Source organism: Dermochelys coriacea, chromosome 7 (genome assembly GCF_009764565.3).
Source record: "Dermochelys coriacea isolate rDerCor1 chromosome 7, rDerCor1.pri.v4, whole genome shotgun sequence".
NCBI lineage: Eukaryota > Metazoa > Chordata > Testudines > Dermochelyidae > Dermochelys > Dermochelys coriacea.
The window spans coordinates 96,811,887-96,837,837 of NC_050074.1; the positions used below are offsets into that span (position 1 = coordinate 96,811,887).

General features: G+C 43.0%; 1 protein-coding gene across 5 annotated transcripts in view; it reads right to left on the reverse strand.

The window, feature by feature from the left end:
• The window catches only part of KNDC1 (kinase non-catalytic C-lobe domain containing 1), a 137,584-nt gene extending 130,768 nt beyond the window's left edge, over nucleotides 1-6,816 (reverse strand). For 3 of the 5 annotated variants that reach the window (XM_043518885.1, XM_043518886.1, XM_038411320.2), the window contains exons 1-2: nucleotides 6,576-6,812; nucleotides 1,496-1,694 (exon numbers count right to left, since the gene is read on the reverse strand). In XM_043518885.1, the coding sequence (XP_043374820.1) occupies nucleotides 1,496-1,694; nucleotides 6,576-6,668 (292 nt within the window). In that variant the 5' untranslated portion in view covers nucleotides 6,669-6,812. Of the gene's footprint in view, nucleotides 1-1,495; nucleotides 1,695-6,102; nucleotides 6,492-6,575 lie in introns of those variants that run through there. The other 2 variants (XM_038411317.2, XM_043518887.1) reach the window with 2 other exon arrangements.
• Nucleotides 6,817-25,951: the final 19,135 nt, after the last annotated feature.

Genomic DNA, 25,951 nt, shown 5'->3' on the forward strand with positions numbered 1-25,951 from the left:
GGACTCCCTTCCCTTTCATGTTAGTCCCCCAGGGGATCCTGGCCATCTGTTCCCTGAGGGAGTCAAAGTCTGCTTTCCTGAAGTCCAGGGTCCGTATCCTGCTGCTTACCTTTCTTCCTGTATGATTTCCCGGTCCTTCTCTACATTGGCAATACCTCCCAGCTTTGCATCATCCGCAAACTTTATTAGCATACTCCCACTTTTTGTGCCGAGGTCAGTAATAAAAAGATGAAATAAGATTGGTCCCAAAACTGATCCCTGAGGAACTTCACTGGTAACCTGCCTCCAGCCTGACAATTCATCTTTCAGTAGGACTTACTGTAGTCTCCCTGTTAACCAATTCCTTATCCACCTTTCAATTTTCATATTGATTCCCATCTTTTCCAATTTGACTAATAATTCCCCATGTGGCACAGTATCAAATGCCTTACTGAAATCTAGTTAAATTAGATCAACTGTGTTTCCTTTATCTAAAAAATCTGTTATTTTCTCAAAGAAGGAGATCAAGTTAGTTTGGCATGATTTACCTACTATTTCCCCATGCTTATATTCCCCCCCTACCATTGCTCACACCTTCTTGTCAACTGCTGAAAATGGCCATCCTGATGACCACTAGAAAAGGTGTGTGTGTGGGGGGGGGGGGGTTGGTTCCCCGCCGGCTGATAATAGCTCACCTTAACTGATCACTCTTGTTATAGTGGGTATGGCAACACCCATTTTTCATGTGTGTGTGTGTGTGTGTGTGTGTGTGTGTGTGTCTTCCTACTGTATTTTCCACTGCATGCATCCGATGAAGTGGGTTTTAGCCCACAAAAGCTTATGCTTGAATAAATCTGTTAGTCTCTAAGGTGCCACAAGTATTTCTTGCAATGTGAGAGACTAAGACTCTTGAGATTTTTGCTGATTTCATCTTATCCAATAATAGACTTTCATTCACAATGAAATCATAAGTCCTTTTGTGAATGGCAGCATCCTCATGTTTCCAATGATACATTCCGCCATATGCAGACACCACTCAATCCTCCATTCTGTTAAAGCTTTATCAGGTCACATCTATTCTACTGCTAAATCTACAGCCAAATACCCATTTTCTTTAGCCATACTTGTAATTTCATGGACATATTTTAAGTGGTGAGAAGCAGCACCCCGATTATGCTTTACCCATACTTTCAGACATGCAAACTCATGTCTGCACACGTCCATAATTTACTATGTTTAAAATGTAAATGCAATAGATGTGGGGAAAAAAAAAATCTGTGAAAACAAGTGGATCCAAGATCTTACTAAATTCAATCAGAAACTTTTATTCAATATTAGTATAACTAGTAAATATACATTGCTTATATGGACCACCATTCATCCATTTATCAAGAAATTCTGCTTTGCAGTCTAATTAAATCTACATAAAAGTTTGAAGTGTATAATGTTTTATTACATGCTCTCAGCATGATTTTGCATACTTTTTAACAAATTGGCTAGAAGCATAAATACTTACCACTAAGCTGTTCCATGAAGCACACATTGCCATTGGTGTTAAAAGCCAAAGTGTCAGGAGTAATGCAAAGTGTCTGGAAGATTGCTGAATGGGAGATGCTCTTCATAGAATGGCTACACTCCAGGCAAATTGCCCAGATATCTTGCTCGGTAAGACAGCTATCCCGCAGTGACAGAAGATCAGCAAGGGATACATTCTCCTGCCAAGACATGAATTCAGAAATTACTCTGCATTTGATGACATTACTTGTAGACAGCCAATTGTGTCAAATGCCATCTACAATACACAACCTGATGTGATTCTAGCAAGTTCTCAGACTTCCTAGGACAAAGAATTTAACCTCCCACTCCTACCCCCCAAGTATTTAATATAAAGCATATTCAGCACAAAAAGTGTCTTAGGGGAAACAGTCAACCTGTGCGAAAATCTCACATTAACATCAGAAAACAGGTATTTTTGTGATATATTTAAATTGAGAGACTCCTGCACCACACTAAAATGAAAGGATAGTCTTGAGGTAAAGGCACAGGGTCATAGGAGATTTGGATTAATTTTCCGACTCTGCCACAAGTTTTCTGTGTGACCTTGGGGGAGTCACTTCAAGCTCTTTTTGCCTCAGTTTCCCCCACCTGTCTCCTGAAAGGGGCATTGCAAGGTTTAATTAGCATCTGTAACTCTTTTGTGAGCCTCAGGTAGTGCAACACATGTTTTGGGTTGTTTTTTTTTGTGGGGGCGGCTATAAGTCAAAATTTTAGATAAACAGCTTCCAGGTACCTGATGGTTGCCCCGGGTTTTTGTTTATCCAGTGCTCCCTAATGATCAAGATAACATATGACTTCTACCTTAAGGCTGTCTTCACAGCTGTGCTATTTATTAGGCTCTGTGTGGGAATTTCAAGAAACGTGGTGAAAGCTCTGTTGGAGACATTTAGAAGTTAGTATTGCTTTGTTCAGTCTAGTTTAGAGTAGAAAATAACTTTACATTGGCAGGATGATGCACTGGAAGATCTGACAGGCTCTTTCAATTTCTAACTTCTATTACTGTATGCTTTAGGAAGCTGCTTGGATAAAACGCTTATGGCTAGAAGTGCCATACCTAATAACTGTATTATCACACAACAATTACTATTGCCAACCCCCCAGGATTGTCCTGGAATCTCCAGGAATTAAAGATTTTTTTTTATTAAAGATTGTGTCATGTGATGAAACCTCCAGGAATATGTCCAATCAAAACTGACAATCCTACACAACATAAGGACCCCAAGATAAGGGCAGTAACCACAAGAAACGTATTTGCCTTTCCCAAGCAACTTTAAAAAAAATGAAACAATTTGGGCAAAATTTCAAGCTAGCTACATACTCATTACAATTTAGTCAGGAAAAGACCATAGTAGCAATTTTCTCAAAGCTCTAATAAGTAGCTGACATTTCTCAGACCTTCAAAATTCCAGATATTTAGAACTGAGTTTAGCTATAAAAAGTTAGTGAAGAATTTCGGGTTACAGAATATATATTTCACAAATATCTAACAATTGATTTTTGTTTGTTTTTCTTTTGGGATGGAGTAAAGGCAAATGTATTAACATAGTCATTAATATTTGTTACTTCCTTATCATTGCATTCAGCATCACTAAATGGGAAAAGTATTCCCAACGTTAGAAGCACCACCATTTTGGTCTTCTGATTCTCCTTTCTCTTCTCTTTCCCAATCTGTCTCTTCCACTTCCTCCTTCAGCATCTCCCTCTCTGTAACAACTCCCAATTCCATATTATTGGGCTCCTCTTCTACTGCAATGCTCCCTTCTCTTAAAAGTATCAGAAATCAAATAACTAATGCTAAATCTTGAGGAGATTTTCTAAACATTCAAGGGATTTAGGAGCACATTGATTTTAGTGGGATTTGAGTTCCTAGATCTCTTAGGTATTTTTTAAAAATCTTTTCTTCAAGTTCAAGGCTCAACAGGCTTTCAAGTTAACGTCTCAATGAAATGAAAGGGTCAAGGAGAGCTCAGACTCTTAGAGCCATTTTTTATAGTCATCTGTAGACTCATAGCTTGTGATATCACACAGAGCATATTTGGAAGATCTTTATCATGAAGTTAGAGACCTTTTGAGGGAGACAAATGAAAACTTAGATTCTGCACATGCTTTGTGGTCCAGAGCCAACCTGGATGTTTGCCACCAGTGAACTATGCCATAAGACACACTTAAATGTGAAAGACAGCATTTTAAATATAAAGAGGCATCTGACAGAGTGAGCAGAGAAGAATTAATAGAATATTCCTAGACAAACCAGACAGCAAAAAAGACATTCCTCAAAACAAGAATATAGAGTATCTATTCAAACAGGGACTTTTAAGAGCTTGCCAGGAATGGCAGTCAAGCTCTATTTAATAAATGCCTAGCTCTTCTATAGAGCTTTAAGAGACTAAGAAGTTGTTTTCCCCCTCCACCACCCACACTTTTAGGTCTTCAGCTTTTAATCACTCTTCTTGAATATTCCTAAGAATGCTCTAATTGTGTCAGTAAGCACCCTTAATATCCTGAGAGCAGTCTGGGAGATCTTCCAAGGGCTAGTCATGGAAAATTTATTGAATCATGATTCATACACCTGCAGCAGACAATAATCTTGTTCAGTCTGAAGAATAAAAAGGTATCCCCAATTAGTTTCCAATTTGCTAAAGGATTTGGATTCACACTTAACTCTCTTGAGAGCAAAAATGATTGTGCCAAATCTTCTCCACCATGTGACAGGCTCAAGGAAACAGAGGTCACCGGACAATGTCCACAAATGGATTACCTGATCCTACTTGAGTTTGTGAAAAGAACTGCAGCCAGTCCCTCCTCCAAATGATTTATTATTTGCATTGCTAAGAACTTATTCTATGATTCTAAACCATAGAGAATCAGGGTTGGAAGGGACCTCAGGAGGTCATCTAGTCCAACCCCCTGCTCAAAGCAGGACCAATCCCCAACTAAATCATCCCAGACAGGGCTTTGTCAAGCCTGACCTTAAAAACTTTGAAGGAAGGAGATTCCACCAGCTCCCTAGGTAATGCATTCCAGTGTTTCACCACCCTCCTAGTGAAAAAGTTTTTCCTAATATCCAACGTAAACCTCCCCCACTGCAACTTGAGACCATTACTCCTCGTTCCGTCATCTGCTACCACTGAGAACAGTCTAGATCCATCCTCTTTGAAACCCCCCCTTCAGGTAGTTGAAGGCTGCCATCAAATCCCCGCCCCCCTTCTCTTCTGCAGACAAAATAAGCCCAGTTCCCTCAGCCTCTTCTCATATGTCATGTGTTCCAGTCGCCTAATCATTTTTGTTGCCCTCCGCTGGACGTTTTCCAATTTTTCCACATCCTTCTTGGGCCCCATGCTACAAGAAGGATGTGGAAAAATTGGAAAACGTCCAGCGGAGGGCAACAAAAATGATTAGGCGACTGGAACACATGACATATGAGAAGAGGCTGAGGGAACTGGGCTTATTTTGTCTGCAGAAGAGAAGGGGGGTGGGGATTTGATGGCAGCCTTCAACTACCTGAAGGGGGGGGTTTCAAAGAGGATTGGTCTAGACTGTTCTCAGTGGTAGCAGATGACTGAACGAGGAGTAATGGTCTCAAGTTGCAGTGGGGGAGGTTTACGTTGGATATTAGGAAAAACTTTTTCACTAGGAGGGTGGTGAAACACTGGAATGCATTACCTAGGGAGCTGGTGGAATCTCCTTCCTTCAAAGTTTTTAAGGTCAGGCTTGACAAAGCCCTGTCTGGGTTTAGGCTACTCCCTCTTCACAGTTACCACTTGACGGATTCTACCCTTGAAATTGACAGAGATGTAAGAAGAAAGAGAAAGTGCTATTTAACAACTGAACCCAATGCGCAAAATGTATCCATTACTAAACTAGTTAAAATATTTCTGGTCCATGTTATCCAAATGCCAGCCAATCAGGTAAGCAACACTCTCGAAATCATTCCTTGAGTTATGAAGGAAGAGATCAATAATGCAAGCGTAGAACTATGTATGACACAACAACTTAGAACTAGAGTCAGTTCCATCTTTACATGTTTGTTTAGCACAACTAATGACTAATTTAAACAAACAACAGTATAAACAGACTTAGCAGCCTTTCCGACTGCCTGTTAAAGGCTGTTAACATGGCAACAATGAAGCTTCCACAGAAGAAAAAATGTTTGCTGCTAACTGAAGGGGATTTATGTGATTTTGTCTGATTAAGAGTCATTGTTATTAAATGCTACAATGAAGTCATAGTCCAACATTTGTGACATTAGTCTGAAGACTTGACAATAATTATGATACGACAGTTAAACCATATTGACGAATATGAGGTATCAAGAAGCAGGGTGTGAGGGAGTAAATCCATTAGGAACACAGGTTTCTGGGATTATTAGGAAGAGGGGAGCAAGAGAATCTTATTGACATGAAACATGTCTCTTTGTATGGCCCCTAAATATATTTCTCTAGTTCCTATGCAATAAGACTTCCAAGAGTTTTGATAACCACTAATCATAAATCCTTGCCCAGAGATGTTTGCATGCTACAGTTTTGCAGGAAAAAGACAGTTCCGAACATTTCCTTTCCAACTTACTGCTTTGAAGAGTAAAAGCAATTTGCCCTCACAACTTTTAAATGGGAGGAGAATCCGGCTCTTTCCCTACAACCGAGCTCAGATGATCGGGTCCCTGGGGAAGCTGACTTATATCCCTTTGACTAGCCAGGCTGCGTTTACCACAGGGTTAGTTCCCCCAGTAAGTCCCCACTTTCCGCTCTCGCCTAGTTCGCACAGCGCAGGGCACCGCGGTAAGCAAGCGAACGCAGGGCAGGGCAGGGCAGGGCAGGCCGGGAAGCGCAGGGCAGCAGCGCCGCGGCCGCAGAACGAGCAGCGGAGTTGCTGACCCCAGCAAGTTCATCCCGAGAAGCTACTCCAGCGAGTGCGGCGCTGGGGCCACAGGTTGCGGCCGGGAAGGGTCGGCCTCGCCCACAGGCGCACGCAGTAGCCAGAGCTCTTCAGGGACGAGGGCGTGCTCTGGCCAAAGGGGGGCTGCACTTCGGGACACTCACCTCATCCTCCAGCAGCGTCGGCAGCGGCTCGAAGTCATAGCAACCCTCCTCCTCCTCCGGAAACCCAGCCACTGCGGCTTCCACAGCCTCCATGCCGCCCGGGGAGGAAGTGGCGGGCGAAGTCTTCACCCCAGCAGCCGGCCTGCGGGCTCCAAGCCCAGCTCGTGCCCCCCGGGCTGTAGCCCTGCCCTTGGCCCGCAGCGCGGCACACAGGCGCCTCGAGCCCTCCGCCCCACCCACGCCGCTCGCTTCCCGCTCCCGCTCCCCCTCCCCGGAGGGCCGCGCCCTGCAATCCCTGCCCGGGGCACGCCGCGCCTCCCCCCCCGCGCCGCTTCGCTAAGGCAGCGATCCCACAGTAACGGGCACGGCCGCCGCCGCGCCTTGCCCGAGCAACGCGGGCCCGGCTGCAGCTCCCCCGGGCAGCAGCAGCAGCCGCAGCCGCAGCCGCCGCCGCCGCCTCCTTCCCTGCAGGGGGCCTCGGCCCGCTCGCTCCGGCCTGGGTTACTGAGCCCTAGCGCCCTCCCGGCGCAGCCAGGTGCCTGCCCTTCCAATCCCCCGTTCCCCGCCCCCTTCCGCTCCGCATGAACGCCGAGCAAACTTCAGGCAGCAATTTGCTGGCCCCCGCCCGCCGCGCCGCTGCCGCAGTGCTCCCTCTGCCCCCGCCGGAGCTCGGGGTGGTTGCCCGCGCGCAGGCTGATTGATGCCCGAGGGTTGGCTTGTGTCTGGGCTGCCGGGCTCGGAGAGCGAAGCCTGCGGCATGCACTGGCCGACTGGCCCTTTGCCAGGGCTTTCCAAAACCGTCAGCCCAGATCTTGATGTTGGAAACTGAATGTTACCAATCCTCAAACCTCACGCTCCAGTCCTGCAATGGGCTTCATGGAAGTGGACCCTGGAGCCCTAGTGACTTCAGCGGGGCTCCAGGCAAGTGCAGGGATCTGCATCTGGGAAAGGATTGCGGGATCAGGGCCTTAACAGCGATAACATTTTCTGTTTGCTTTCACTCCACTTGGACATTAAATTAAACTTAGTTTAATTTTGTCCCATCCCCCCAAATGCACACACTCTGCTGCAATTTAATTTACCACCGGGGATCCCTCACCTGGAAAGAAAGTGGTTGGGATACTGGACTACAAGTTGGGACAGCTGGGTTTAAGTCCCTGTTTTGCTACAGACTTCCTATGTGACTTAGCCTCTTTGTGCCTCAGTTCCTGGTCTGTAAAATCGGCATAAGAGAAATGCCCAACCTCACAGGTGTGGTGTCCAGTTACTTATGACCCAGGGACCTCTTGATGCCAACTGGCAGATTGGGTGCTGAGAGGGGTCCCTTAGGACAGATATGTGCATAATAATTCATTAAAGAGTAGCATGTGAGATCTCTACCAAGAGTCAATATCCCACTTACCATGATAATTGTGAAGTGTATGTTTGGATAATGTTTAAGGAATTATGTATCTGAACTGAAAATTGTGTTCTGAAAGTATGTGAGTTACGGCAGGTCAGCAGAATGTGATAAACATGCTCCTGGCGAGCAAGAGTGAAGAGATGCTTTTCTCCATCTGGGTCGTCATGGGTTTATTGTGAAGTGTCTGCCAAAGACTGTGCCAAATACTAATCAAGAGATTGTGAAATTGACAAGAAAGCACATAGGAAAAAACAAGCAGCCAGGGGCTCCTGTTTAGGGTAAAGACAATAGATTTGGTATGTATAACTAGGGGTGCAGGGAAACACCCTGAATTTTTTCCACTGAGGAGGCAAGCTGACAGCATGGCTTGTCTCATGAATGGAAGATCACAGCCAAGACTGGCTGTAATATGCTGGAAGGATTTGGGGTGAGCTTTGTCCTGTAAGGCATGACAGTAACTAACAAGTCTAGGCTCCAGAATGCATGTTATGATCTTATAAGTAACCATTTGTTTCCAATATTTTTACGTCCCATCTCTTGAAACTGTTAAAAAAAACTTTTACTTTTTTACCATTATACATTTATCTCTAAGTGCTGTATGTTATGAGGAGCAGTGATCTGAGGTGTAATTGATAAGCTGGGGTGTATTGTCCCTTTGGGAGCAGTGAATCTGTGAATAGTGAGAGTGTTCAGTGGAACAGGGCAGGGGCTGGACACTTGAGGGGGATGCTCTGAGGGCCTTAGTGGTGGGAGTGTGCCTACTGCTAGGGTGCAGAGGGATGTCAGATCCAGGTAGGTTGAGAGGGGAGTGCTTATGTTGCCTGTGGAGGTAGGGAGCTGACTCGTGGCAGGCAGGACAAGGCTTCCTCACATTAAGGGTGGACACTGCAAGGTGCCTCACAACCCAGGAAGCATCACAGTACTATAGTAATGGGGGCTACCTCAATAGTTTTGGGCATGTCTACACAAGCACTTAGGTTTATACCCCACTTTGGTGGGTAGTAAGTGCTTATGTAGAAGTGCCCTAAGATAGTGGTAATGGGGAATTGTAGACTCTTTCTACATAACATATACATTGACCTCATAGTGTCCATTTAAGCTTTAAAAGTGGAAAGGAGGATGCTTTCTTATGGGTTCTGTTTTTTCTCTCATTTCCCCTTCACATGATTATTGGAAGCCTGCTTTCTCCTGTGATTTCACTCTTCTCCTCATCACACTACTACAGTTCTACACCCTCAGTACTACAGTAAGGACTGGGGAATCTTCCTGATTTAAAGATGCTGTGTGGAAGGGCAGGCAGCCTTTATTTGCCTGTGCTGCCTCTTGATTCTCTTGCTCGGACTTGCACAGGTTGAAAAAACAGAGCCAAATAAGAGAAGTGTTGGATAATCCAAACAAGCAGCTATTAGAGTGCAGCAGCAAGATAAAAATCAGGAACCGTGGGAAAGTCAGGAGCGTAGAAGATTGCATTCCAAAATAGGTTACTTCTGTTGTCATGTAACAAGTTTCTCATATGCGTGGAATCCTACACTTACATTATTTTGATTGTCTAAAGTGATTGTTAAGCAAATAACCCAACCAATTGTAAATTGTACCAGTTCTCATTTGGAGGAAGAATTCCTCACTGTGGATCAATATTAAGACAGTTTTTACTCTCCCATTATAAATGATTTGTGATTTATTTGAATTAGATTTAAAAATTGCACAAATTTCCCTCATTCAATTTGGAACAGTTAGAAAAATCAGATAATTAGCATTATTTCAATGTTTAACTACCTTTACAGGTAAAGGTGGACAGTTTACATTTTGTAAAGTGCAGTTCTAATGTTAACTAATGAATCCTCACACTTTCATGAAGTGTTGTTATCCTCATTTTACAGAAAAGGGGGAAAAAGTCAAGACACAGAAGTCTGATCCTGCAGCCCTTAATCCTGGGAATAGTCCCAGTAAATTTAATATCCAAATTCAGCTCTGATGAAAAGTAGATACAGTTTCTTTGGATAAGTTCATTAGAAAAATCCAGGCCCAGACCAGTTCAACAAATTTTAATTTCACTGACCAATACTGCCTTAGAAGGCTTGCCAAAGGTTCTGGCTATCCATTTGGAATAAGTTAATTGTTCTGTATGTAGGGTCTGAGCACTGGGCTGGATTTATTAAGAACCAGTTTGGTACTGATACTGCCAACATAATATTACTTACATGTCAAATGGATAACCTAATCCAGTAGTGACACTATCTTTAGCTGCTGAAAAAGCATTCAACCTCATGTAGTGGAAATATTTATTCCACATGCTCACTCTGTTCCAAAGTAATTGAGAGTCAAGGTGTCATTGTTAGTCTCTTTTTAGAGTAGCTCTGTACTTTAATGAGACACATCCATTGAAGACCCATGTCACAGTTCAGGGCAACTGTATCTGTACTGTCCCTCTATGGTACAGCAAGGCCACCCACTCTCCATCTTCCCCTGGCTGCCATCTCTCTGGGGTGGAGACCCACATCTCTCTCCCTTCTGAGCCAACCATCACCAGGCTGAACAGTTCCCTGCCTTCCTCCTGATCCAGCAAATGGACAGGACCTCTGGTCCACGGAGGGCCCCATCCTTAGGGAAGGGCTAGAAGGACTTGGCTTACTGAGGTCCCCCAAGACTGTGATCTTGGTCTGAGCTGAAGCAGTGATGAATTTGAAACCACAAGGAAACTCCAGAAGTGGTTTTGAAGGACTGCACCTGCCAGAGCCTATGTTAGGGGTGGGTTGATCTCTGGTAAGCTTATTAGCATACATGTAGGTTCTTCTATTGTTTTTAATGTTTTCTCTGTAACACTTTTACTTTAATAATAAAATAGGCTTGCATAGGAAGTGCTGTGTTGTACCTTATAATGGTGGGCAATTATTCTATTTTGAAGTTCTGAAGAGAAGCTTGCTTAGGGACCCCATCCTTTGCTGGGAATAACAAAGAGAAGGCAGGAAACTGTTCAGGCTGAAGCTATCCCAGTCAGAAAAGAGAGAGAGAGAGAGAGAGAGAGAGCGCGTGCACGCGCTACACCAAACAGAGGTAATGGCCAGGAGAGCACAGACTATTCTTCCAGGACTGCTTCCTCTCTTCCAATATCTGCCTTTCATTTTTCTAGACAGCTGGGTTACCAAATCTTAAAAGGGACACACCACTGGACAGGGTGTGGGATGCCCCCAAGGCCCTACTTCCTTTAAAAGAACAAACCACCCTGTCACAGGAAAATTCTAAATGCTCTCTTTAGATGGTGGGCTGCCTCCTCAACTACACGATTTGCATCCTGGTGGGCAAGTCTGTATTCTACCCTACTCCAATGGCCCTCAAAGGATCTTAGTTGGTGGCTCCTTCATGGACCCATGAGCATGGGCAGGTACCTGGAGCAGTTCACCCTCCCTCCCTCAACACTCGCCCCTTTTGCAGCATGAGGGAGACTCTGGTGCAAATTTACATTGAGTGCACCAGGCTGCAGCCCCTTTTCCAGCTTCTCCAGAACCTTCTCCTTAGGTTCTGGCTGCATTTTTCCCTGCATCTCCTGATCTACACTCACTGCATCCTGATGTTGGCTAAGGCAGCCATCTGTCATAGCAGGAGGATGATGCTGGAGGGGGAGGTGCTCTGTGACTGGGGGACCTATTTCTGCTCCTCCCTCAGGTTACATATCCGGGTAGAGTTCCTCTGGGATGTGTCCATGGGCTCCCTTCAAGGAACAGTGGGTGCTGTTTGGGATTCTCTGCTCAGCATCCCCCTTTAGCTCCTTGATTTTAACCCTATGACCTCACTCCTGTCTGTTTTTCATTAGTTGTCTCCCAACCTTATTTGAGCCCTGGGCTCAGTGCCTCCTCCCCTTAGGCTAGGGGAGCAGCCATTAGATGTTGGTGGGCTTCCACCCCCTGCAGGAACTCAGTAGGTATTCAGACATGTGCAGCTGAGAATGGGGAACTAGAAAGATGGCCCTACCATCCCTGCCCTTCAGCTTGTGGGCTTTATGTCCTAGGTGGGAAGTGGTTGACAAAGCCCCAGATGTGCAGCTTTATGTCTTGGTCTTCCACGCCCCATTCCTTGCTTGAGGCAACTTTAAGTCTCCTTTGCTCTGCTCCAAAGCTAAGGAACTGGACCAAAGTCTTTAAGACATGCTTCCTTGGATGCATGTCACAAATGCAGATTATCTTGATTTTGATCTTAGAAAATGACACACACTTCAATCTGCAACAAACTGGTTTGGTGACATGCTGCACCACAAGTTAGCACACTTATTAGTTGCACTTTTTTTAGTGGGGGGAGGGGAATTTTTGGCTTCTCCCACTGTTTCACCTGTGAAAGTATGTCATAAGGCCCTTAGGGTGTGTCTTCGTAGGAAAAAAGGTGCATTCTCAATTTGAGTTAACCCACTGAATGTGAAATCCTAGTGAAGACAAGGCAGGTTGTAGTGTGTTTTTATAGAGAGAACTCCCTTGAGGGAGTTATCATATAGCCCAGGTTAAAGAGTAAGCTTGGCTCCTCCACAGTCTTTAACTCAACCTGCCAACTCCTGTGAAAACTACAAAATGCCTTGTCTTCATGAGGATTTTACCTAGAGTTAGCTAAATGGGTTAAGAGCACATCATGTTTTCCCAGAGGAAAATAGCCCTTAGTAGCAAGTAGGATCAAAAGAAGAACCATAAAGCCATGTGTCGTATACCCCTCCATTCTGTCACAGGAATCCTCTGCAGTGTTTTAGGCATTAGTGATTGCACCATTAAGTAGTGTAGGGAACCCCATGCTTTCTCCCCCCCCCCCAAAAAAAAAACCCAAAAAACCCCCACCACCCAGGACCATGAACTAAGCTAGTGATAAATGGAGAAAATGATTTTCAAACTCCCCCCCCTTTGGGTGTTCTTAATGATCTGCAAATTCAAAAAGAAGCCATGCTGTTTACCGTTACTTCATTAAGTCTTTTTGATTTAGTTATCATGTGGCTCACATCTTCATCCTTTCAAATGCCTGGACTTTTAGAGCACTGTCAAAAGTTAAGAGAATATGCCCTAGCCATTAAGAATGCACTGGTGGAAGACAAATTATCTCCAAAATATAATCTGAAACACAAATAGCTGGAGGAGGGAAATCTGATACATCACTTTTATGGCACATTGTATCACTAAGTATGTATTTCATGTAAATTACTAACTTTCTTTTCATTACAGCTGTTTGGTTGTTATTTATAGATTACATAATTACAATTGACTGTATTAAAATTTGGGAGCAACAGCATAGTAGATAAAAGTACACATTTGTTACAGCAGTAGATGATGCATTCTATTTTTAAAAGCTTTGTTTACTGGCAGTTTCTCTGAAAGTTCTCATTTTAATTTAGTTTGGGTGATACCACAGGATCCAAGGGGAGCGGGGTGGGGAAGGACAGTGTAAACAACTAGCCATTGCATGTGTTTGTACTATTTAGACCCTATCACACTGTTTGCTTTTATTAAACAGAGCTTTTTCTAATTCCATGTGCTCCAATATAGTTGCTGTCTATGAAACTACTGCTCCTTTATAGCAATTATAGCCTTTAAGACAAGGGAAAGCATTCTGCTAATAGCTGTCTTTATGGCAGCAATGAAAATGCATTATAGAAAAAGGTAAATAGTGTGTTGCTGTACATTAGCATTAGAGTTAATGACACTAGAATTTTTAAATCTACCCCATTATGGTTACTAATTGTATATAACCATCTATCTGTTGGTCTGAAAGGGTTGGTGAACCAAGGCTGTGCAAGCCTCAGTGGACTGGGCTTTTCTGAAAAGCATTGGAAAATTCTGTTCATGAAGAAAACTATTCCACAAACATGCCCCTACCTGGGGGCTGAGGTGTTGAAGACTCCACCACTGAAGTAGTACAGCAGCATGGACCTGATCAAGTAATCACTGAAATTGAAGGCAAATTCCCTCTTGACATCGGTGCTGCCTCAGAAGAGGCCCCATTGAGGCAACATTGTGATTGGGAGGAGGATGCCCGATGCCTCAGTTGCAAATACACAGAGCCAGCACAATAGTTTGTTTGTGTAGAGATCAAGTAATCTACCAATGTGTACAGTCCCCTTTACTCCAGTGGAGAATTAGTCCTAGAGAGGAGAAGTGATTTGCCTGAGTCCAGAAAGCAAGTCCTTGGCAGAGCCAAGTTTGGTACTCAGGAGTCCCTGGCTCTCTCTCCCACTGTAAGTCCACTAGACCATCCTGCTTGTCATAAGTCTGGTTAATATCTTTTGCTTTTTAAAGAGATCCATAACTTCTATCTTCTTATATGGCCTCCATCACCATAGTATCTGAATGCCCCCCCAGTATTTATGGATTTATCTTCAAAACAGCCTCGTGAAGCAGGGAAGAGTCACTCTTCACATATTACTGATAGGGAAAAGAAGCACTACAATATCAAGTGACTTGCAAGGTCATACAGGAATTCTGTGCCTGAAATGGGAATTGAACTTGTATCTTGAATCCCAGTCTAGTGCTTTATCCACCAAATCACCCACCAAACCATCCTGCCTCAATTAGTTTGTAATTGGATCTTTATAAGATCACATATAAATCCCTTTGCCTTTATAACCCATTTTAGTAGTGTTCACTTGAAAGCATTGAAAAAAAAAGGTTGTACCTGATTTTAAAACAGTGTGCTTTTGTGTAACAAGATACTCTTGGCAATTTCACATTGTAAAATATGCTAACAGGATAGTAACTGACCTGCTGTCAAAATGGCATCTCACAGTAATTTGTCTGCATCTTAAAGCTCAATTTTAAAAAGCAAAAGTAACTGATGTGCAGGCACAGTAGTTATTCTGAAAACACTTGCATCTCTCACACATTAAACTATTTCCTTAAAAGCCTTTCTATGGAGATTTATGGTGTCACTACAATTAGAGTACAATCACATAAAGACTGGTAAACCAAAGTCTTCCCCCACCCATGTGAGAATGAAACCAATTACATTGGTTTATCCAAGGCTCAGGAAGTTGGTGATCTGCTAGAATGCCTTTCTGCTACAAGACCAATGGTGGAACTATGCAGTTATCTGGTGTCCTCAACAATTGATATAAATCCCCTAACCCTCTTCCAATCCCCTTCTCAAGAGCACAGATGTCCATAGTTCATTAGCAAACGGGGGCGTCAGCATTCACATAGCACTCCTCACCAGTACCTGGCCCGGGCTGGGGAAGCTAATGTGCATATGTCAAGATAATGACTAGACAACTATGCCCAGTGAAACATGAAGATAGGCAACTAGGATACAGGTAGCATGTATCTTGTCTCTGTTGCTAGCAGGTTAAGATGTCTCACACCTTCAGCTTCCTCATTTCTTTCCAGTGAGAACTTAGCTACTGTGCTTCATGTAACTCCCCCTACCTGAAACTAAAGCCGAAAGGTGTAGAGAAATTCCAGCTTGCGTAATGTGCAACAGCTCACCTCTTGAATAAGGAAAAAATGTTGAATTCATGCCAGATGGTTGCTCTCCACATACCATTGCCTCTCCATTTGTTACTGATTACAATGCAATGCCTGGCTCTAATCTTTAAGGCCCCATAAGTACATGGCTATTTCAGAGATTGATTCTCCATCTGTGCTCTGTCAATGCCACTGCTATCAGTGAAAGCTCAATGGCTGCTGAAGCCCAGTGCGAAATTCTCAGAAGCAGGTGTCAAATGTTCCCAGTAGAAGATCCTAGACTGTGGGACTCTTTTCCAGAGGTGATTAGAATGAGTCTGATCATTTTCAGGGTTTTGTTTAAAAAAAAAAAACCAAAAAACAAACAACCTTTCTGCAGAGACCTTTAGTCAACAAAGAAGCGACAGAGGGTCAACCGTCCTGTCCCCTGCCCCTGGCCCCCCCACACACAAAAAAAAAATCAGTTGGCCTTGCAAGTGGTGAAGAGTAGGATCTTTTATAAACTGAATGCAAGTCTTCATTTTATATTGACACATTGATAATTTGGTAATGGATGCATCAGTTATATGCCTATGCTCTATGCCACTGGGGACTCCCCTCCAGTGAGGAGATGAGATCAGTGCTGACCCCACTGTGCTGCTAGAGTGACACATCGTAGGGAAAAAAGCAAGGGAGAGAGTTTAGCAGTATACACCATATAAATAAAACAAGCAAATAGAGAGAAGAGACTAAACCCTTATCCTTGCAGCAGGAGGGAAATGTGCAGTTCTCCTTTCTAGCAGGGGAGGTTATCAACTGCACAGAAGAGACATTGTGTTTCAGATATGTCATTAATTAGGCAATGGCAATTATCTTGGATAAAAGTACAGCCATTCCAGACCCCATAAAACCTACTGAATCACAGTCTATGCCATAGGAATTTGATAATCCAAATGAGTCGGCTCGATAAAAGCCTCCTTAAAGCTAGAAGTTGCCCAGATCTGTAGAAGTCAGGGACTCATCTGGACCGATAATGTGGTGTTAAATATTAATTCTTGTTAAGTTTGTTTTATATAATGGAAAAAAAGGGAGAAAAGATGTATTGTTTCTTTAAGTCTGTAGCAGGCAGGTGGGAAAAATTGAGGACTGGGGAATGTCCTAGGCAGGAGCCTACATAGGAAGAAAAAGCCAAAATAAACTTAGGAACACCAAACCCTGCTTTCCTCAGTCTAATTCAGTTCCTTGTTTAGCATTTGAAGGAAGTGGTCATGGTTTTAGGGTGAGCTCTGCCTTTGACCCCTCAAGCAGTTTCTCCGGGGGCACCTTCTTCAGGTAAAAAGCCCACATCTGCACTTCTCTAGGAGTGGAATCCAGAGATTCACCCCACTTTCAGGCAGGATCCCCAGGCTACAGTGCCAATAGGTAAATGCAGTGACTCAACACAGCTCCATCAAAACAAAATGTTATTTATACAAAGGAGCATAGCAAAGTTAAAACAAGAGTCTGTATGTATATTGTCTTACTTAAGCTAGCATTCTCCTCACAACTTAGGTATGCCCAACGTATTTCAATAGCCCCTACCCTGTACTCCTGGGGACCTTACAACCTGCTACTTTTTGCAGACTGTGTCTTGTGTCACAGATGGTCAGCTTTTAACCACTTCCAAGCTCTTTAAGATTTCCTGCCTAAAGGCCCCTGAAGTTTCAAGCTCAGACCTGTTCCCAGCCCCCATGGGATCAACCAGACATCTGATTCCACACACATAGTCTGTTTTAATACAGGCCATTGGAGAGGTCTACAGCCATCGACTTTGGTTCCTGTAGATACATGGCTAACCAAGTCTAATTTAACTGATTTAGCCCTTAGCTAATCTTAGCCAGCAACACAACAATCAAGCCCAGAGATCTATTCATCTATATAACAGCCATAAATTTAATACAGATACCTCCCATGTAGTTCACCAAAGCATCAATCATAGGAAGTCACTATTTTCACATGACGGGGGAAGGCTCCTTTTACCATTTCTCCCCCTTTCACATCCACGCAAGGCCAGCCACATTTTAAGATCCAAAAATATGACCAAATTCACTGGGCCATTAGTTCTGTGTTGTGTTGCTCCTGTAGTGCTATTACACCAGCTTATCTCGGGATTCCCCTGACATGAGAGAATCTGAGGGGCATAGGGTCAGTGAAGTGGGTCCTATACATATGCCCCCTTGTGTAGGAGGACAGCTGGAGAGAGAGAGAGAGAGAGGAAAAAAAGGGGGGGCACAACCAAGGAACTGCTACATGCTCCTAACTCCTGACTGCTGGAGTAGCCTTTGTAAGATGGGAGTAACTTCTAGGTGGCTCTATCAATGCAAAGCTGCCCACTGTGAGGATTCCCCTGGTATAAGGAGAACTTCAGATGTCAGAGCCACTGCAGTGATGCCTAAATCAACCCTTCCTGGGGCAAACATAGTGGGTAAGAAAGTATGGCAGAGGCATCTCTGTCCCCTTGTGATCCCTGACTGCAATAATTTGGGCAGTGGCCACAGTTGGAAAAGCCCATTAACTTGGCCCGTGGAGCAGACTGGTCTAGGATTGGGGTATTGATGCCTCAAGCCAGCATGGTATCCTAATCCTCCTCAGCTCTGCCAAGTGTATCTGAGCTGCAGACATAGACCTAGCAAATACACTCACTTAATCAATATGGAGTATGCAACAAGCAAAGAATTTCAGCCAGGAAAATTAAATTGTATCAGCACATGAAACAGTCATTGTCCAGTCATATCACTCCTATTCTACACCAGCAATTCACCTTAAAAAGTCTCACCATTGACTAGTATCTGCCTTTCATCACTTAATCAGTATTTAAAGCTGCATCTGATGAGTCATTGATCCTAATTACACCTCCAAGGTGTATGTCACTGGAAAGTCTAAGAAAGAGTACAAAGCACTTTGCCACCCTCCAAAGAGAAGTAAACGATGCCTTTTTCTTGTTTTCTCATTTGTTTTACAATAGCAATAATCTCTATTGCTTTTGTATACTTTCAACAAATTGCTTTTGCAATCAATGAAATGTCTTAGCTTTGCTTTAGCTATTAATCATTCTCAGTAGCTATTTATTGCTTTGTATATAACAAAACAGTGGGAGAGCCCAGACTCCCCTATCCACGCACCTTTGTTATGAAGTACCCACAGGGGTTGAAATGAGGGTTTTCATGCAAGCAACATGAGGATAGATTTTGGAAACTCTGTGGCTGGGATTAGACACCCTCAGGGTTGATGGATGGATAGCAGGTCCCACACAATCTGAGGGTGGGGAACCCAATACCTTCCTTAAAACTCCGTTGAAAGGTATAAGGCTAATTGGTGACCTAACCAGAAGGTTGAGTCAACACCTACCAAATGGTAGACCACCAGGAGATGGGACAGTATCTCAAGAGACATTGCATTGGCAGTGACTGAATTCATAGGGCCCTAACTTGTACTTCAGTAATGATACACCCTGCCTAGTCTACATCTGCATATGAAATGAGTCTGTGCTTTCAGTGATGCAGTTTTAGGTTATTGCAGCACAGAGTCACACAAGACACTAATGACACAAGAACTGTAAAGGCTGCCACTAGAATGTCCATGGTTTTTAAAAGGAATCCTTTGTTATTTGTTTTTTTTCCCCATTAGGCTTTCAAAAAGCATTGATCAGCCCTGAAAAGTGGTTATCTAATAATGAACCATTTATGCTTATTTTGGTAATTAAAATAGTTTTACTGCTTTTTACTCCTTTAAGTTCTGCAGAGCCAAATAAATTATGAGGGAGGGAGCTGGATTCTATTCCTTATGTATCATTGACCAAGTTGTTTACTAGATTCCAATCAAATTTAAATTATATCTGTGTAAACTCCTTGAAGGGCAGGAGTAGGTGCAGGACTGCAACAGAAAAGGTCTAGCACCTGGTCTTGGGCATTTTTCAGATAGCGTAGGCCACACCTCATTTTACTAGAGCCACTTTACCCCCATATCTGTGATGAACTTTTGGGATGACAGTTTCCACAATTGCAACCCTGGCTTACAATAGTCTTGTGGCTTGGTGGAAAGGGTGGATTCTCAATATACTTCCTGTAAACGTTGCTATTCAGTGCAGAACATTATTTTATCTTTATCACTGTGTGGAGTAGGCAGAGGATTAGAGTCAAGAATTTGTTGACAAAGGTTCCCCCTCCACACCACCTTTTTAAATCAGAAAGTGGTGATTGATTTTTCCCCCCAGAAAAGGGTCAGTTTCAAACAAGAATGTTTCTCGTGTCCAGAATGGAATTTCTGGTTAAAAAAACCCACCAAGCCAGAGAAAGTAACTCCTACCCCAGAATAGTCTGGTGATGAGGGCAGTAACCTGGGATATAGAAGACCTGATTCAGCTAGAACAGGGACTTGAACCTGGATTTTCTACTGCCCAGGTGAGTACCCTCACCAGCAGGCTATTGGCTATTTTGAGGTGGACACTCATCCAACCCCCTCTCTCCCTCTTCCATCCAAAAAAGAGCACATCAGTTTTATCCTGTTGTGGAACAGAATTTTTTAAATGTTTGTGGGAGGGAAAAGCCATTTCCCACCTAGTTTTATTGGGTCTCACTTCACCTGTCTCACTGTTAAGTGTGGTTACAAAAGACCCCCTTTTAGGGTGACCATATTTCCCAAAGGGAAAACAGGACACCGCGTGGGGCTGGCCCAAGCCCCTCCCTTCAGCCACCTGCAGTCATCCCCCACACCCACCAGGGCTGGCCCCAGCTGCCCGCCCAAGCCCTGCCAGCCCTCTACTCGAGGCTGTCGCTCAAACCACACCAGCCCCCACATTCCACAGCATTCCTCTGCACTGCACCCCACTTTTTTGGTAAAGAGTGGATATTTGACCCATTTGCTCTTGCCAACTGATTCAGTTGGCAAGAGCAAATGGGACAAATGTCCGCTTTTGCGAAAAAAGTTGGGATGGCCGGGACAGGGCTGATAAAAGGGACTGTCCTGGCCAAAATGGGATGTATGATCAACCTACCCCTCGTTGTTGTCTTGTGAACTGACCAGAGTGATTCTATTAGGGACTGTATCTTTGAATTGCGATGTAATCTTTGGCAAGTCATGCACTCTGTGCCTCAGTTGTAAAATGGTATGAAAATGCTCAAATCTTTTCACAGCACTAAAGATCTATGGCTGTAAATATGCTAAAGCAAGGCAAAGTATCATTATGGATTATATGTTGTTATTGTGGGAGTGGGGTTTAAGATTGGCGGGTAGCACAATGAGTCACCTTCTCACTTGTTGGAATATTGTATTTTTAAAAATATGAGCTAAACCCTCAGATTTTTTCCAACCCCAAACTTTGGAGATGTTGGAACTGGATTCAGCCTGGCATCCAAACTTTACAGCAGTCCCCCATCTTCAGAACCAAACCCTTGAATCTGAACAACTTCAAACTTAACAGCTCAGCTCCAACTCGTTTGTTATCTATTCAGCCGAGTCAAAGCATCACCCATTACCCATGAAACCTTGGCATCACCAATAAGAAAAATATTTTCTATGAAAAGCAGTTAGAGCTGCCTGAAGTATCTCAGCTACAACTTACAATTATTGAGATTTGAAATATATTATCTACAGATGTTTGTATATAGATTAGGAATTGCAAGGATACTTAATAGTTTAGGTGTTATCTTAGTTTAAGACATTCTCTCCAGTTAATGTTTTAATCAAAGTAAATAAAAGTTGATTACTGCAATAATTAACAACCAAAATGCCATACATACAAAATCCCAGTGAAAAATTGTTAATACAACCTCCCCAACCATAATGTTTACAGTACAGACTGCAGTGCTGGTAATTTAGACTTGATCTGAGACACAAAACTTTTCTTAAAGTTTGTTACTATAGAGCAGTTTTAGAAGTATCTAATAAAGGTACAGTGTACATTCTGTTTCTTCTTACTAAGGTGAAAAGATGGATGAGTTGTTCTTTATTTGCAAATTGATTTCAGTAACCTCTAAGGTATTCCATGCTTATGTTTTGGACACATTATTCATCATGCTTCTATTTTGGAGAAGTTATTTTGAATCAGTTAGCATGCTCTCTTGTTTCATTGTAGTCTAACACATTTTTATATCAATTTTACATAATTACATCAATCACTGCTGTTCAAAAGCTAGAAAATATAAATATTACCCTGCAAATACTATGGCTCCTTTTGTTTATTTGTATTCAGTCCTCTATTTTTCTCTTCATTGCATTATTAAATAAAGAAAATTAATTTATTCACTGAATCATGCATACAAGTAGAGAAAACATGCATGAGTTTCTTGATATACACCAACAAATTACATATTATCCATCAATAATTTTATTCACTGATGTGGAATATGAAATAGGGAGTTGGCAACTTTCCATGAATTTAATCAAATGTTCTTTTTGTATTTAAAGTTTTAAAGCTTAAGAAAAAAATGTTAATCAGAAATTCCAATCAGACTCCCCGCCATGTCAAGTCTTTTGCAAAGATTTTAGATATCTCATATAATGGAGTTCTTTTTTTGCTTTATCACCTAATAGGCTGTCCTCTTCTGTACTGGCTGCTGCTTGATATGGTGATAAATTTGCTTCTAAAAACCTTCTGGCATCTTCAAGGTTATGAAAAATGTGTGTTTTATTACTTACAAAACTACATTTTATCTGGTTATAAATTTGCCACATCAGCCTTAATACATGTGTATTCGATTACTTTCTTTCTGCTCTTCAAAAAGTTAGAGTTTACATCAGTTGTTTCAGAGATTGTGAAATAATTTTTATTCATAAACTACAGCACTTAGTACAAATTTTCTCTTTAAAAAAGGAGCAAAGGCACTTGACATAGAATCAAAGCCATACAGCAAGGTTCTATGCAAAAAAACATTGCTTGAGAAGTGTGAGGGAAAATAACTTCTTACTGAAATAAGAATATTAATGTAGGGCAAAAATTCCTGTAAACCTTGGCTTGTCTACAAGGCAAATTGACTTGAACAGCTATTGCAAAATAAGCTATACCTCCCTGCAACCTTCTTTATTTATAAGGAATATACAAGGTCCTTGTGACAGGGGTTGGGACTCACCACTGCGGCGCCTCCCACTGGCACATCTGGGAATTAGCTCTGTCCTCCGCAGGGCACGCTCTGCTGGTGGTGTCCCATCCATCTCTCACGCTGCTGGCATCTGGACCCGTGTTGCTCCTCGCTCGGCAGCGTCCTCTTCAGGACACTGCCCTCTGCTCCGGTCTAGCCCCCTTACGGGGGTTTGGCGTTATCAGCAGTCCACCATCTGCACCTGCTGTAGTGGCCAGCTGTAGCCTCGGAGTCTAGCCCCTTCATCGTAGGGGTCAGCCACAGCCTGGACCAGGCCACAATCCTCTTCAGCCAGGTGTAGTACAAGGGGCAAGGGGACCCAGACCCACCCACTGCTCTAGGTCCCGACCCAGGGACCCTCTAGCGGCAGCTTCTCTGCCCTCTTTCTCTCCCCTTTCCCTGTTATTGTCCCTGGGCCACTTCCCATTCGGCCCTATGCACCTGCCCAGCCCTTGGTAGCTAGGCCAGCAGCCTGGGGTTTTCTTTGGCCAGAGCTCCCTATCTCCTTCTGCCCTTCCCCAGCACTGCTCTGTCCAAGGTGCTACCTTTCACCTTAGGAGCCATTCCTCCTCCCTTGATCACCAGGGAGAAACTGGCCTGTTCTTTACTAGGCAGCCTTTATATAGGGTGTAGGCCAGCCCTGATTGGTTCTCCCCAGGCCTTCTCTGATTGGCTGCTGCAGGTCTGTGTAGCCTCTCTGGCCTGGTTCAGCCCTTCTTCTCAGGGGGTGGGGCACTGCCCCGCCACAGTCCTGTTCCTCTGAATGCAGGAGGGACCAAAACCAAAAAGTGCAGTTTCTTAGCTTACAGCCCCAAGCTTTGTTCAGCCTGCACTCCTGACTCATCTCTCTCTAGGCTTCTCTGGGGTCACACCACATGTACAGGTTGTGGCTTGGCTCTCTCATTCTGGTCCTGAGTCTCCTTTGTTCTGTGTGTTCTGCGCCCCCACACCCTACCCCTCAGCAAAACCACCCTCCACTCATTCAGTCCAAAATTCTTGGGTCAGTTCACAACCCCTTTTATCATAAGTGAGGGGCTTGTGATTAACTTATCCAGACAGTTATGTTAATTGAAATGTGTGTTCATAGCCAATCTCAAAAAGAGTCTTGTGATTGATGCAGTCACTAGTACCTCTCAGTATAACATTAAATTCTTGTGAATATCAAAAAAGCCAGACAAGCCACATTTAACACATAGAAAAGGTCTGTATCCTAATATATCAACAAATTTTCTGAGAGCCAAATTATGACTTCGGCAATCATAAGCAACAATCAATAAAAACTGAGATACAGAAGAGAAAATTTAAGCATAAGTAGAATCAGATAAGATCCAGAAGACTAGAACAAGAAGGCATACGGTACAGCAGTCTCAATTTCAGAGTGGTTCTCTAGCAGTTTCCTGGCAAAATTCACATAAATAGAGGAGCAGAGCAACCACATTCTTTTCTAGAAACTTGATTTTACATGTTCACTATGGGCTTGATCCTGCACTACTGAAGTCAATAGGAGTTTTGTCATTGATTTCAATGGAAGGAGGACCAGATCTTAAGTGCCCAATGCACATTAGGCAGCTAGGATGTAGTGCATCAAGCATGGAGCTGGTAGTCAAAAGACCATGATTATCAGTTACCCCATCTGTAAAACAGATGTTTACCTACCTTCTTTATAGCACCTTAAGGTCTGCATATATAGAAAATCCATCGAAGTACCAAGTTGCATTATCAATAAGTTTGGAGGTCTCATTCTCATTCCCTTTCATATGTCACAAAATCACTACATGATTATCAGTCTGCACAAAAGGGATCCAGGAGTGGACCAGAACATTGCAGTTCAGGATAGATGTCCTTTAACAGGGCCACTGTATGTGATGACCTCTCTATGGCCCCTGCCTACACCATGTCTGATGGACAATCTCTGCTCTCATTAACACCAAAAATAACTCATTTTCATGGGCCAGATCTTCAGCTCTTGTAACTTCTTGTAGCTCCACTGAAACCAATGAAACTAAGCTGATTTATACCAGGTGAGAACCTAAACTATTGGCTTCTTTGTATTTACACTGGTGTAACTGAGGGCCAAATTGGACCTTATGAATTAGCTTTCAAATGTTTTTTAAAGAGTGGAATGAACACAGTGGTGTCTCCAAAGTACACTGTTTACTTCACACAATCTCTAAGATTAACAGTCCCTTTTATCTTTATGAAAGAGACAAACAAGCAACATTAATAATGGTAAGAGGCTCATCTTCCCAAATAGGAACAAGAAAGTATTATCTTTATGTCAGCTTTTACTATCACTGAAACCATCTTGATGAAGGAGCTGGAGCAGGGTAAAACTGAATCAAGAAAGGCCTCTGGGTGCATTTACCCCCACTGCGATTAAAAAAAGGGAGGAGGGGTAGTACTTGCCAAGAAGAGGTCTCTGGTCAGGGCTCCTTAGGATGCAATGACTCAGCATATCCAGTCGACACCCTCCACCAGCTAATCTGCTATGGAGTCACAGCTGCAAGTTAAAGATATCTCGCTCTGAGAGAAAGTGATGGTTCAAATATCATAACTGGAACCTGGGAAGATAAATAAGTTGCCACTCATTCATTTCTTCCCACTAAACCTCAGGATTCAGCTAATGCTTATCTGGATATGCAGAATACAAGCTGTTTGGCTGTGATTCCCTAGAATGTAATCTGATGATAATATCTTAATATCAACAAAACTTTAAATCCTCACATCTATCTTAAAAGACATAATATATAATATATTTATAAAGATAGATCATTTAACAATGTGATGTAGCTGTTCAGTGCTTAACTTAGTGCATCTATTTAACAGAGCCTTTCTTTGAACAATCCCAAATATTAGCATGTAACAGCAGGATTGGGGAAACACAGCAATAATCTCATCTGAGGCATTAATATAAATACATACCATTAGTCAGTCAGCCCCTAAGCGAGAGGTTTAGCCATCACTTAAAAATGATCTTTGAAAAAACTCATGAAGGCTTATTTCAAGGTTCACTACTCACTAAGTTTCCTTTCAAATTTTTCACTTATCTTAATACCTTGTTACTCCTTTTTGACCCAAGCAGTCAGCCAATATTTTGGGGTCTTGTGGGTTGTTTCCAAAAGGATAAAAAAAATTGATGATGGATTCAGGTATTTCTTTGCTGTAATACTCTTTATTTACAAAAAATAAACAAAATCATGTTTTCCTGAACATAGTAAGAATCAAGCAGGAAGCAGTTTCTTTGTTCACAGTTGCAAGCCTCTTTCAGCCAACACTGTGCCCCAAAACACACACTTTAGGTTCTCTTTGAGGGTCATGCTACAAGTGCTTCTTTGGCTGTGTCTGGTGCTTCCTTCTCTGTCTGGGCCTACTTACTTATTTACCTACTTAAGTGTTTTATCAGCAGGGACCATTTTGCTTTTCATGTGATATTTAATGTTACTGGGTTTCAATGGC